We start from the raw sequence: 14,577 nt of genomic DNA on the forward strand, positions 1-14,577 counted from the left end.
AGGCCGGACTTGAGTCCTGGAGATGGGAAGTACAGTGCCTGCACTCTGAAGGAGGGGTGTTAATGTTGCAGTTTAAAAACTGTAGTGTAAAGCACCCTTCTGGCAAGACAGTGATGGAGTGAATGATGGTGAAAGTTTTTCTTTTTCGGGCCACCCTGCCTTGGTGGGAATCGGCCAGTGTGATAATATAATAAATATATATACATATATATATACATACACACACACACTCATACTCACTCTCACACTCGCACACACCCAGGAGACAGAAACGAGGCACTAAACTCCGGACCAGTGTCTCTGACGTGTATAGTATGCAAGGTCATGGAGAAGATTATCAGGAGCAGAGTGGTGGAGCACCTGGAACGAAACGCGATTATAAACAACAACCAGCACGGATTCACGGAAGGCAAATCCTGTGTCACAAACCTTCTGGAGTTTTATGACAAGGTAACAGAAGTAAGAAAGAGAGGGGTGGTTTGATTGCATTTTCCTGGACTGCAGGAAGGCTTTCGACACAGTTCCTCACAGGAGGTTAGTGCAGAAGCTGGAGGAGCAGGCACGTGTAACAGGAAGGGCACTACAATGGATCAGAGAATACCTGACAGGGAGGCAACAACAGGTCATGGTACATGATGAGGTATCACAGTGGGCTCCTGTGACGAGTGGGGTACCACAGGGGTCAGTCCTAGGACCAGTGCTATTTTTGATATATGTGAATGACATAGTGGAAGGGATAGACTCTGAAGTGTCCCTGTTCACAGATGATGTGAAGCTAATGAGAAGGATTAAATCGGATGAGGTTCAGGCAGGACTACAAAGAGACCTGGATAGGCTGGACACATGGTCCAGCAACTGGCTTCTCAATTTCAACCATGCCAAATGCAGTCATGAAGATTGGGGATGGGCACAGAAGACTGCAGACAGAGTATGGGCTAGGTGGACAAAGGCCGCAAACCTCACTCAAGGAGAAAGATCTTGGGGTGACCATAACACTGAGCACGTCTTTGGAGGCACAAATCACCCAGATAATGGCTGCAGCATATGGGCACCTGGCAAACCTGAGAATAGCGTTACGATACCTTGGTAATGAATCGTTGAAGACACTGTACGTCAGGCCCATACTGGAGTATGCAGCACCAGTTTGGAACCCACACCTTGTCAAGCATGTCAAGAAATTAGAGAAAGTACAAAGGTTTGCAGTGAGGCTAGTTTCGGAACTTAGGGGAATGTCCTACGAAGAAAGGTAAACTGAAATTGGACTGATGACACTGGAGGACAGGAGGGTCAGGGTAAACATGATGATAACATACAAAATAATGCGTGAAATAGACAAGGTGGATAGAGACAGGATATTCCAGAGAGGGAACACAGAAACAAGGGGTCACAATTGGAAGCTGAAGACTGAGACGAGTCACAGGGATGTTAGGAAGTACTTCTTCAGTCAGTCGTCAGGCAGTGGAATAGCCTAGCAAGTGAATTAGTGGAGTTAGGAACCATACATAGCTTTAAGATGAGGTATGACTAAGCTCAGGAAGCAGAGAGGACCTAGTAGCAATCAGTGAAGAGACGGGGCCAAGAGCTGAGTCTCGACCCCTGCAACCACAATTAGGCGAGTGTACACACACACACACACACACACACACACACACACACACAGAGTGTTCCGGTACCTCAGTAAGGAATCGTTCAAGACTTTATACACTGTGTACGTCAGGCCCATACTGGAGTACGCAGCACCAGTTTGGAACCCACACCTGGTCAAACACGTCAAGAAATTAGAGAAAGTGCAAAGGTTTGCAACAAGGCTAGTTCCAGAGCTAAGGGGAATGTCCTATGAAGGAAGGTTAAGGGAAATCAGTCTGACAACACTGGAGGACAGGAGGGTCAGGGGAGACATAACGACATACAAAATACTGCATGGAATAGACAAGGTGGACAGAGACAGGATGTTCGAGATGGGACACAGAAACAAGAGGTCACAATTGGAAGCTGAAGACTCAGATGAGTCAAAGGGATGTTAGGAAGTATTTCTTCAGTCATAGAGTAGTTAGGAAGTGGAATAGTCTGGCAAGCGATGTAGTGGAGGCAGGAACTATACATAGTTTTAAGACAAGGTATGATAAAGCTCATGGAGCAGGGGGAGAGAGGACCTAGTAGCGGTCTGTGAAGAGGCGGGGCCAGGAGCTGAGTCTCAACCCCTGCAATCACAATTAGGTGAGTGTACACACACACACACACACACACACACACACACACACACACACACTCATACAGTAGTCCTCCCCCATATCCATGGGAGGTATGTTCCAAGACCTACCATGGGTAGTAGTGAAAGCTGTATACAAGTCATTTTTCATTTACATACATACCAATGATTTAATTTAACTGATAAATTATTCTCAGTAAGTGGAGAATTATCACTTCCACTAATGGGAAGCACTTCACAGATTTTTTAGGCTTTGAAGAACTGTCACTATCACTATTGTGCTTTGGTGTCATTATTGAGCAAAATTAATGGTTATTTTCAGTTATCCACAGAATCTGAACCCGCAGATATGGGGGTTGTACTGCATATTAAAAATAAAATAAAAAATGTACTCGGGTATTCTTGTAGTCAACATGACAGCAGTGATATGGTCATTGTTGTCCATAACACCAGGACTCTGCTATCCGTGACACCAGGACTCTGCTGTCCGTGACACCAGGACACTGCCGTCCGTGACACCAGGACACTGCCGTCCGTGACACCAGGACACTGCCGTCCGTGACACCAGGACACGGCCGTCCGTGACACCAGGACACGGCCGTCCGTGACACCAGGACACGGCCGTCCGTGACACCAGGACACGGCCGTCCGTGACACCAGGACACGGCCGTCCGTGACACCAGGACACGGCCGTCCGTGACACCAGGACACGGCCGTCCGTGACACCAGGACACGGCCGTCCGTGACACCAGGACACTGCCATCCGTGACACCAGGACACAGCCGTCCGTGACACCAGGACACGGCCGTCCGTGACGCCAGGACTTGGCCATTCCTGATACCTGGACACTGATAACTTTAAAAGTTTTCTCATTGTTTTTATCCCTTTTTTCCGTGTATTTTGGATAGCTTGTTCTAGTATTTTGTGGGAATTACTCTGAGCTTGTTTAATAAAAAAAAAGTTCTTAATGCCAATAATATAAGGCATTTTACCATTGTTGCAAGGATATGGCATAGTGATGGTAGGTGATGGTGTGGTGGTAGGTGATGGTGTAGTGGTGATGGTAGGTGATGGTGTGGTGGTGGTGGTAGGTGATGGTGTGGTGGTGGTGGTAGGTGATGGTGGTGATGGTAGGTGATGGTGTGGTGGTGGTGGTGGTAGGTGATGGTGGTGATGGTGTGGTGGTGGTGGTAGGTGATGATGTAGTATACAACATAGTCCTGATATTGGACCTCTGAAAAACACAGCTATTCTGTATGGGTTTACTGCATATTTTTTTAATATATTATTATTGGAAACGGCTGGTGTGAAAGATGGTTTATTTTATGTAGAAATTGCAACTTGGGGAGCCAGAATTGTGGTGGTGGCAGGTGATAGTTATGGAGGTGTCTGTTGCATGTTTATACAAGTATTGTACAGGGTCACATCATATTTCTAGATCAAGCAATGACAGTTATAATGTAAGGAATAGAAAATTATTATTTTTAATTCTTGGCAAATTACAGAACAAAAAAGTTTTGCTTTTTTGAGGGCCAAGTGAATTTAACCCCATTTTTCCCATGTGTTCTTCAGTTCATTTTACTCAGTTTTTTAATTGAACAATAGAATAATTGAAGGGAAAAAAATGGGTAGTGTGTCGAAACATCTGTGGAAACAAAAGTTTATTGAGGAAAAGAAAAAAAAGGAATATAGCAGAATGTAGTGGTACCAGTATGTTTGTGTGCATGTGAGGCATGCATTGTGCATGCTACAGTGAGGAGTCATCTAGAGGCAGTGGAAATGTCTTGTTTGAGAGCTATGTCTAGTGTGAATATTATGGGGTGAATTCAGCTCATAGTAATTTAAAGGTGATGTGGGGTCACCAAGAGTTTAATTCAGAAAGCTGAGGGAATGTTGAGGTCATTTGGGCTAGAGTGACAGAGGGTGTATAAATCCAGGGTGGAAGGTAGGAGAGGTAGGATTCATTAAAGGAATGGTTAGAAGAAGGGAGTGTGAAAGAGGCTTTGAAGTTGAGAATTCAATAGACTTCTGCGAGCATGTTAGATAGTAGAGAATGGAGACAAGTGTTTTTTGTTTTTGATGGATGTGCTGTTGAAGTGCAAGGAAACATGAAGGGAGTCAGTTATTAGCCAGAGAAGGCCTCACCCTCAAGGGGTGGAGATGTGTGAATAATGTGAAACGTGATGTTAATAAACTTCTGGCAAGACAGTAGTTGATTAAATGGTGGTGAATATTTTCTTGGGTCACCCTTCTTGGTAGGAGATGGCTCATGAGGTAAAAGAAAAAATCATTAAAAATAACAGTATGACTCTTAACAGTATTTTTATGAATCAGCATACCAACTTTTCTCCAGATGCACCATTTTTCTGTAACCATTAAAATCAGTCTTGAGGTGAGAACCTGCTATGCTTTGCTTAAATACTCGGTGATATTGTATTGGTTTAATGACTCGATGGGAATTCTCAGTTTGTCATTTCCATCTTAGTAAATGACAGTCTGAGGTGTTTGCGTAATATGAAAGGTTATAAAATCGTGGCTACAGAAAGAGTAGTGAGGAATCACACTCAAGATGGTGAATATACTAAGTGCTCGCACTGGTCTTTTTTTTTCTCATGGCGTCGAGAGAATTGGAATTTTTCAAATCGTCGACATTTGCAATGTTTTCTGCAGTGCTTCTTTTTCAGCAACCATTTCCTTTATTCATCAGGCCCAGAGACATTACCGGAGAGAGATCAACAAAAGCTCTACGGTCCCAAATGTATACGACCGAGAGGAACGCCGCAGATCGGGTGTCATGGCTGATTCAAGTGACTTCTTGACAGTAGGAGGGAGGGGGTCGTCATCTTCGGTGGTCATCTTACAACGTCAGGTCAGCTGCGGGCGTCGATTAGCAATGCAATCATGCTGCCGGGGCGTATATTAATGACCTAACGATTATTTATTTACTTCGTGGTGCTGGGTGGTGATTTACACGTAAAACCGAAACTAGGCATGCTTTCATTATGTTGGTAGGAGCATTTGGCTTCCTGTTTAAGTATTTTCCTGGGATGAGAAATCAGAGATGTAGGCACGTTGTATCGGAATAAATAAAATGTTGTACATTATATTAACATTAATGCCTTTTGCAATAGAATATTGCACTCTTCAAAATAAAAAAAATCTAATAAACCACATGTTCCCAATTGACTTACGTTTTCAGTTTAATATTGCTTAAGTACATTTATAGAAATTAACCGTATTGGTGAGTAACTTCTATGAATTTATAATTATCCATGTAGTGTTGTATACAAGCGAATAAAATGCATTCGTTCACTTCATTCTATGTTGTAATGAGTAAAGTGAGATAAAACGATAACATTACTGTATAAATATCTTTCTGAAGATTTAACTTAAATTGATAAATACAGTTATAAATGTACATGAAAAGCCTAAGGAATATGCGAGATAAAGATAACGCTCATGTAATAGTGAAAGTAATGTAGCAACCGTTCTCTTGGTGGAGAGAATTTTTGTCCAGGATAAAAAAATTAGTTGGTAGCACATGGTCAGTTTCAAGTCAGTTAAATGGTGTTAATGATTGTAAAGTAAGTTATAAATATTTAAATATTGAAATTTCTTATAGATCATAATGTAAGTACTTTATGTAGAGGAAAACAACATGTATTATACAGTACATGTACATATTTTGAATTTGGCAAAAATTACCAGCAACGTTGGCATTAAAAAATATATAAGCAGTAATATTACGACTTTATGTATTATTATAGGTAGGTTGACAGAGTAACTATCTAAGGAGGTAGTACTATCCCATCTTAACAGTTTGAAACGCTAGTCTCTTAAAATAATTTCCTCTGGCAGGATTGTTGATATTTTCTTTCTCTCATAAACATACAAGGTGGAAGATAAAAACTTCTTAAATTTAGTATAACTGAGATTACTTTAATCTGTAATGGAAGGAAGGTGGGGGGGGGGGGGTAAAGGTGGTTTTGTGTGCGAGGGGCTCAGCCTTCCAGCAGGCATGCGTGAGCCTGTTAGAGAGGAGCGAGTGGAGGTGGATGGTTTTACTACCTGACATGCTGTTAGAATGTGAGCAAAGTAACATTTATGAAGGGGTTCAGAGAAACTGGTTAGTGGGACTCGAGTCCTGGAGGTGGGAAGTACGGTGCCTGCGCTCTGGTGGAGGGGTGGAGATATGTTGCAGTTTTTGAACTGTAGTGTGGGCACACCTCTGGCAAGATAGTGATGGAATGAGTGATGATGAAAGTGTTTCTTCTTTTTTAGGTTACCCTGCCTTGGTGGGAAACAGCCGATATGTTAATAAAAAAAAAATTGTGAATAGATAAATTGTTAAATTGCATTACAATTGTTAATGTCTTGGAGAAGTTAGTTACTTTGAGAGATGAGTACTGTAATTATAAAAATCATAAATCTTGCATCCCATTGACAGTGGTATGACAGTGAGCCTCTCAGTTGAGAATGGTAAACTTGTTGTTTTGAAGCTAATGAACTCTCATGAATTTCGATTAAATTCACTAGTGCTTCTGAACACCCAGGGATGAGGATTAGTATTGTACCTGCATGTTTTATTTTGGCTTCTTGCTGGAAAAAAGTGTTTTATAAAAAGATTGAGATGACAGCATAGGAACAATCAGAGAAAAATTTAAAGTATTGTGTCTGTATTGGGAGACACATTATGTTCTATTCCCTTGTTAGATAAATATTTATTTAATACATTTTACTAGGAAGCACGAAACCCATAGGTCACGTAGTAACTTGTTCAAAGTAGGAGAAGATAAGGCCAGTTACTGGGATGAAGAATTCCTCACAGGCCTCAAGACATTTTCTTTGAGGAACCTTGTATAATGAAATTTAGGATTGGCTACATCTGAAACAAGTCTCTTTCTTGCTAACATGATTTACTCTACTGATAATGTGCATCCAGTCAGTCTCCAGTGTTGTCAAAAGACAACAGAGTTTGACCTTGAGTTTGACCCTGCACGTGGCTTCTGTGGCATTATGTACTGAAATTTAACATGTCACATAGCCTTCCTTCATTGACTTTGTGATGTGGTATAAACTACCATGTCTCCATTAAATGGAAAATTGTCTTATTGGAAACTTGATTTTGTTACTTTATAATAATTGATGGGATATCCACTTATTAATCACTAACATTGATTAACATTGACAGGCCTTAAATATAATTTTTTCTTTCTTCTTAATCCATTTCTGTCATTAGGCATGTAAGAAATAAGTGATGTAACAATGACATCACTGGGAGTGAAGGGGCATTTTGTTAAAACCTTTTGAATGAAGCCCCTGTATAATATCTCCTGGTTATTCTTCTCATTCCACATATTTTCCATTCCCTTGGTCATTTTGCTTTAATTTAAAATTTTCTGTTAAATGCATCAATACATGTTTCTCTTTTTTTTTTTTTCTCCTGATCTTCCTCTGCTGTTACCTAATGGTGGTTTCTTCCTCTTTTGCTCACCCTAATTTCTCTTGTTACTAAAAATCACTATTTCACACATTCATCATATTCCTGCTTTACCATATTAATTTTCTTCTTGATGTTAGTACTATGGTAATTTATCTATTTTCAAAAATTTAATCGTATACCTTTTTAATTTTTCCACTTTACAAGTACACATTACTTTAGTCCCAATCTTACAGATTAAAGTAAAGTAACCATGTGTACAGGTGGATTGCTGCTTTAATGATCTTTCTCTTGTCATAATAATCATTAAGAGTAACTAACATTTTATCTTTCTACCTTATATTGCTCTTATTGCCTACTTCTCATTTACTGTTCTGGGTCCCTCTTTCATTGCATCTTTTCACTCATTGTACACTAACTGATTTCTCCCACTCTCTTACTACCCACTTGCCCCCTACATTTTGCCTCCTTTCCTCTCCTTGATATTTTCTGCAAATTATTTTCTTGTAGTTTATTTTACAGCTTGAATTTTTCTTGTCTGTTTTTCTTATTTTTCAATAATTTTTGCAGTACTATTAAAGATAATTGGAGAAATGTTTAAATACTTTTTTTTTTTTTTTTTTTTTTTTTTTTTTGAATATTATGTTTAGTTATATTTTGCTTTCATTTTTTTTCTAAACAAATTTAGTTTATTAAATCATAAAACTCAAAATCAGTTTTCTTCCACAGGCATCACCTCAACCAGATTTATCCAGTGCATCAGTATCTATGACTCCGGTCACGGCATCAATACCATCGCCATCTGCTCGACTTCCCGCCAGTGTATCAGTAACTGCAGTGAAGTCTGATTATGGACATAGCTCTAGAAGCTCTAGCCATCGCTCATCACCCTCAGTGGCAGCACAGCTCCAGCTGCAGCGTGAACGAGAGAGACAAAAGGAAAGGGAAAGAGAAAAAGAAAGGGAAAGAGAAAGAGAGCGAGAAAGAGAACGTGAGAAAGAAAGGGAGAGGGAACGTGAGCGTGAGAGGGAAAGGGAACGTGAGCGTGAGAGGGAAAGGGAGAGGGAACGAGAAAAGGAGAGGCACCAACGTGAGAAGGAGCAGCGGGAGAGAGAACAGCGGGAAAGGGAACAAAGAGAAAAAGAAATGTTTTTGCCACCAGGTTTGACAAAACAGCAAAAAGAACAGTACATGCAAAGTATGACTGCAGCAGCGGCAATGGCTGCTGCTATGTCCAACCCTGCTACACTACAACAGTTACAGGCGGCTCAGCAACAGATGCTTAGAATGCAGGGATTAGGTAATGCAGCGGCTGCTGCAGCTGCAGCGGCAGCTGCTACCCAACAGTTACCTGCTCATATGTTAGCCCCTTACTTACTTGGACCATACAACCCATTTGGCCTTGGTCAGCTGCAACAATTAATGGCTGCATCAGCAGCACAGCTAGGAGTCCCCCCAACTTCTTCAGCCCCTTCAACTTCCAGCAGTAGTAATAGCAACAGCAGTAACAGCAGTAAAAGTTTAGCTCAACAACAGCAACAAGAAATAATGCGTCAAGCTGCAGAAGTTCATCGTCAGTACCTATTGGATATGATACCTTCAGGGGGTCTGCATAGCCAGCAGTCCCACTCTAAATGGAAGAGCTGATGGGCAGGCGCCTGGCCAGCCTCCCTGTCATCAGCCCCCACCAGCCTCTGCCAGTACTGCTGATGGGACAGTGCTGCTGCTGGTGGATAGTGGGACAAAAGGACCCTCAGTGACAGTGACTCGAGTGTTCAGCCTAGCTATGGCCTGCCCACCTTTAGTGTTGTGCCTCGGCCGCAGTTGGGCCATGCTGCACCTGGGGTTCCTAGTCACATTAGGATAAGGAAGCTCTCTGTGATGTGACCAGTGAGTGAGGGGTACTGCTGGTGTTTGGCCAACCCTTGACCGTAGCACAACCAGCCATGATGGTTGCCCTGTAGCAGTGCCAGTTGGTCACCCAGACCAGAGGAGTTGTATGGAGAGTTTCAGACACGAAGAAAATGCATCTTTCACAGATACCTGAGACAGCAAGAAGGTAGCCCTACTCCTGGACTACTGGTAACAATAGGCAACCTTCCACAGTGAACTATAGTGAATGACAATTATGGTATTACATGACCACATCCCTAATTTATTTCTGTTGTCATTTGTTGTCCATTACGGTGCAAGGGAATATCTTTTCTTCACCATTAATCTGTATTGTTACATAGTTGTAGGGTGTCATGAGACTGTGAGCAAAGTGCCGTGCACACATCTTGCTCTGTATGTCTCTTGACTGCATCTATGGGTCTCGCATGGTCTAGTTTCATTAGAGTAATAGTGACACAGTGGTAATGCAACAAACCAAGGTACTTTCCCTGCACTGATCATTTGTTCTTCATGTGATATATTGTGTTTGTTTCAACCTTTGTTCAGCACAAGGGTGGGCAGATTCGCACAAACTGACCAGTGTGCTGTTCTGAACCAGTCTCCATATTATTGAACAGCCAACATCTATGTGATTGGGATCATGTAATCTCATCCGGGCAGTTGTCTGCGTGTGACTACGGCGAGGCTTATCCAGGAACCGGGATCCCCTCCCCAGATAAGGTTTGTCATCAGTGGGCATAAAAACATCCGTACTACTGGCCTGATATATGCTATTGGGTCACAGACAGTATATCAGAAGGTGTAAGCATTTATTAAATTATATATGAGTTATGTACAAAGTCTTCATTGGATGCAATGTAACCTAAAGTTATGGCATCTTAACTATCCTTTGTTAAATGTTTCATATTATGGTGTTGCAGTAAGGCTTCAGTTTAAAGATTTATTTACAATGTAATATAAAATTTGAGCAAGGTTATGAAAAGCTGTCACATGGGATTTTTTTTAAATATGTATAGTATATATTTTTTTTATTGAAGAATATTAGGGGCGTTTGGTTGGTGTATGAGGGCCCTGGTTTCTGGCCTCGCCATTACCCAGGGGATTCCAGTTATCTGTTCACTTCCATTATAATTGTCATCACTCCCGTTTTCATAGCCATGGCTGAGTTTCAGATTCATGTAGGCTAGTGTTTTCACTTCATAAGTAAGATAAATAGGGCCTTTTTCAATAAAGATGATCTGAAAAACCGAATTAACATGCGTTTTAATTTTTTCTTTTTCCTCCATTTCAAGGAATATTGATATCCATTTCTTAAACAGGAAACAAAGCAAAAAAAAAAAAAAAAAATAGTAAGGACAGTATTCCCATAACAAATTATGCTCTTTCATTCTTCTCCTCCCCTTCTCTTTCATTCTTCTCCTCCCCTTCTCTCTCATTCTTCTCCTCTTCTCTTTCATTCTTCTCCCCTTCTTTCATTCTTCTCCTCCCCTCCCCTTTCATTCTTCTCCTCCCCTTCTCTTTCATTCTTCTCCTCCCCTTCTCTTTCATTCTTCTCCTCCCCTTCTCTTTCATTCTTCTCCTCACCTTTCATTATTATTCTCACCTCTTTCATTCTTCTCCTCGCCTTCTCTTTCATTATTCTTCTCATCTTCTCTCTCATTCTTCCCCTCACCTCTTTCATTCTTCTCCTTACCTTCTTTCATTCTTCTCCTCCCCTTCTCTTTCATTCTTCTCCTCCCCTTCTCTTTCATTATTATTCTCATCTTTCATTATTCTCACCTCTTTCATTCTTCTCCTCCCCTTCTCTTTCATTCTTCTCCTCCCCTTCTCTCTCATTCTTCTTCTCCCCTTCTCTTTCATTCTTCTCCCCTTCTTTCATTCTTCTCCTCCCCTCCCCTTTCATTCTTCTCCTCCCCTTCTCTTTCATTCTTCTCCTCACCTTTCATTATTATTCTCACCTCTTTCATTCTTCTCCTCGCCTTCTCTTTCATTATTCTTCTCATCTTCTCTCTCATTCTTCCCCTCACCTTCTCTTTCATTCTTCTCCTTACCTTCTTTCATTCTTCTCCTCCCCTTCTCTTTCATTCTTCTCCTCCCCTTCTCTTTCATTCTTCTCCTCACCTTTCATTATTATTCTCACCTCTTTCATTCTTCTCCTCGCCTTCTCTTTCATTCTTCTCATCTTCTCTCTCATTCTTCCCCTCACCTTCTCTTTCATTCTTCTCCTCACCTTCTCTTTCATTCTTCTCCTCACCTTCTCTTTCATTCTTCTCCTCACCTTCTCTCATTCTTCTCCTCACCTTCTCTCATTCTTCTCCTCACCTTCTCTCATTCTTCTCCTTACCTTCTTTCATTATTCTCCTCACCTTCTCTTTCATTCTTCTCCTCACCTTCTCTTTCATTCTTCTCCTCACCTCTTTCACTCTTCTTCTCACCTTCTCTTTCATTCTTCTCACCTTCTCTTTCATTCTACTCCTTCCCTTCTTTTTCAGTAGGATGTTTCTTCAAGGGAGGGTTCTTTGATGTGGCAAAGAGGATCTTGGTCTAAGGAATTAGACCCTTTGGTCTCCTTCCTCAGACCAAACCTAATTACCTCCCAATCCTCCCTTCCCTATCCCATTATGTTTTTTTTTCCTTTCCACCCTCTCCCTTTTCCCCATCCTGTTTGTAACCTCTGAGGTCCTCTCCTCTGACATTACAATTTCTAGGTAGGGGAAAGTGTGCTGGGGTTCATCCCGCTCCGTGAGGTTCTTCGCTTATGGTGTAGTTTGCCATGGAATCTGGATTGTCTGGAGGCACCCTGCTCCCTTCCCGGATTTCCGAGAGGTGGGCAGGGTGACCTGCAGGTGATGGGTGCATCTCCAGAGGCTGCCTGTCAGTTCTGGGAGGTGGCAGTCGAAGGAGGTATGCTTTGTGGCGGGTTTCTGACCACCCTCTCTTTTGTCTGCCGAGGTGGCTTCATAGATATGAGGTTGCTATTCCAGAGTGCTGGTTTACTAGTGTGAAGGGTAGAGTATGGCACGAGTTCCATGCTGCATCTGCACTGCTCATGGTCTCTAGGTCCTCTCGGATGAGAGGAGCAGCTTACGGCCCTTTCATGCCTTCTAGTGACTGTCCCTCCACTGCCTTTTTTTCTTTTTTCTTTAAAATAATAAAATTATTGTCGTCGTCCTTGTCCTCCCTCTTGTTACCACATCCTGTTCTGACCCAGCTTTGTTATTAGACCATTCTCCAGACTTTTCTCATACCCCTGTACCTTCTGCTGGTGATGCCTCGTCACCTGCTTCAGGTGCTGGGGATCCATCCATTTCTTCTAGTGCCTCTTGCATGCCTTTAATTATGCGTCTGGCTTCCCCAAATGTGGTGCGATGGTTTTCAGATCGCTCGCCTACCTCAGGTCGAGCCGCCAGTGGAACTATGCCTTAATGTTCTAGACCATTTGCTGATGATGTTTCTTCGATGTCTGCTCATTCCACCCAGAAACGACCTACACGATACCCACTTCCTTTATGCACCATGTTTACAAGTATGCAGTGGACTAAATTCTTTTCCCTCCAACTGATTTATCTTATATTAGTATTAGTAAAGCTCTTTTACAACACAGCCAAAATATATCCTTTCGTACTCTTTGAAGTGGTGTACGCATCGTTACAGTTCAGAATGCAGAACAAGCTCGTGATCTTTTCCATCTTACTTCCATTGATAATATTCCTATCACAGTTCACAAGCACGCTACTCTCAATTCTTGCAGTGGTACGGTGGTTTTACCATGTACCATTGTACAGTGTGATTTTCTGTCTTGCGATGCTATTTTGGAGCAATTAACCCTTCAGGACCTTCCTATTCTTAAAGTGGATACATATGTCCTGCCCACTCGCGAGCAGAGGTGCTTTCCCAGTAACATCGCCCGCTTACCCTTTGACTGCCATGAACTTCCATCCTCCGTTTATATCGTGGGCCATCGCCTAGAGGTCCACAAAGTTGCCCCTACTCTGCAACAGTGTCAAAATTGTTGACGCTTTGGACACTGCTAAATACTGCAGATCTGCAGCTGAGTGCACGATCTGCTGTGCCTCGGATCATGCTGATATGTCTTGCAGTCTTCCCCCCAACTTGTCTCGATTGCAACGAACCTCATCCTTCTTTTTCCCGCCAATGTCAGGCCTATCTTTCTGAATGAGAAATCTGTTGTCTTAAGGAGAGAGAAGGCCTTCCTTATGCTATGGCTGTGTCTCGGCTCAGCCTTCAGGGGAATCTTCCTCGTGTTCCTTATCCTTGAGTAGCTAGGAAACCTCCAACCTCGGTGGTTGTCCCCGCCTACCAGCTCCGGTGTAGTGTCTTCCTGGGTCAACCCCGTCTCTAATTCTTTTGCAGTTTTACCCTCTGAACCCCCCACCTCCTTACCTATTCCTGCCTCTACTTCTTCTCACCTGCTAGTTTCTCAGTCTGCAAGGCCTTGCATGCCTGCATCTTCTTGCCTATCACCTGTGAAGTTGAACCCGTCTCATAAACCCAAATCTCTTCGTATTCCTCCGGTGCTTACAATTCCCCAGCAGTTTGCCTTTTCGGCCTCAGTGCCTAGTTCTCACCTCCTTTCTAACTCTCACACGAAGGTGGAGGTTCACCCCGCCCCTCGTGTGGTCCCCTCTTCTCCTGTTTTGCCCCCCTTCCCCGACTTCTTCCCCCAGTCACCTTCCAGCCTTCTTCCTCTCCAGTTCCACTGCAGGATTCTACTGTCACTGCCAGTGCATCTCCAGGTTCATACTTCCCTTCCCTCTCAGACCTCTTTGGTTCCCTCCATAGTCTCCTCGATCTCTACTTGCTCTACCTCACCTGTCTGAAGTCATGGTATCAGCATCTTCCTTGTCAGCCGAGACACTTGACGCTATCTACAACTATATTGCGGAGATGAAACCCTCGATGGACACCGGCGCGCCTCCTTATACCTTTTCTTATTTTTCACAGTCCTCGCAGCAATCTTTTTCCTTCACATCATTCAGATTCCTCCTTGCTTACATGCTTTCCGTTGCCTCCA

The 14,577-nt window shown here is 42.6% G+C and overlaps 1 protein-coding gene across 8 annotated transcripts in view; it reads left to right on the forward strand.

The window, feature by feature from the left end:
* LOC128688669 (transcriptional repressor p66-alpha) overlaps window positions 1–10,793 on the forward strand; it is a 122,301-nt gene extending 111,508 nt beyond the window's left edge. For 6 of the 8 annotated variants that reach the window (XM_070084466.1, XM_053776621.2, XM_070084464.1 and 3 more), the window contains exons 10-11: window positions 4,917–5,078; window positions 8,379–10,793. In XM_070084466.1, coding sequence (XP_069940567.1) covers window positions 4,917–5,078; window positions 8,379–9,296 — 1,080 coding nt within the window. In that variant the 3' untranslated portion in view covers window positions 9,297–10,793. The remainder of the gene's footprint in view (window positions 1–4,916; window positions 5,079–8,378) is intronic. The other 2 variants (XM_070084469.1, XM_070084470.1) reach the window with 1 other exon arrangement.
* The last annotated feature ends 3,784 nt before the right edge of the window (window positions 10,794–14,577 follow it).

This window comes from Cherax quadricarinatus, chromosome 13, assembly GCF_038502225.1.
Source record: "Cherax quadricarinatus isolate ZL_2023a chromosome 13, ASM3850222v1, whole genome shotgun sequence".
NCBI lineage: Eukaryota > Metazoa > Arthropoda > Malacostraca > Decapoda > Parastacidae > Cherax > Cherax quadricarinatus.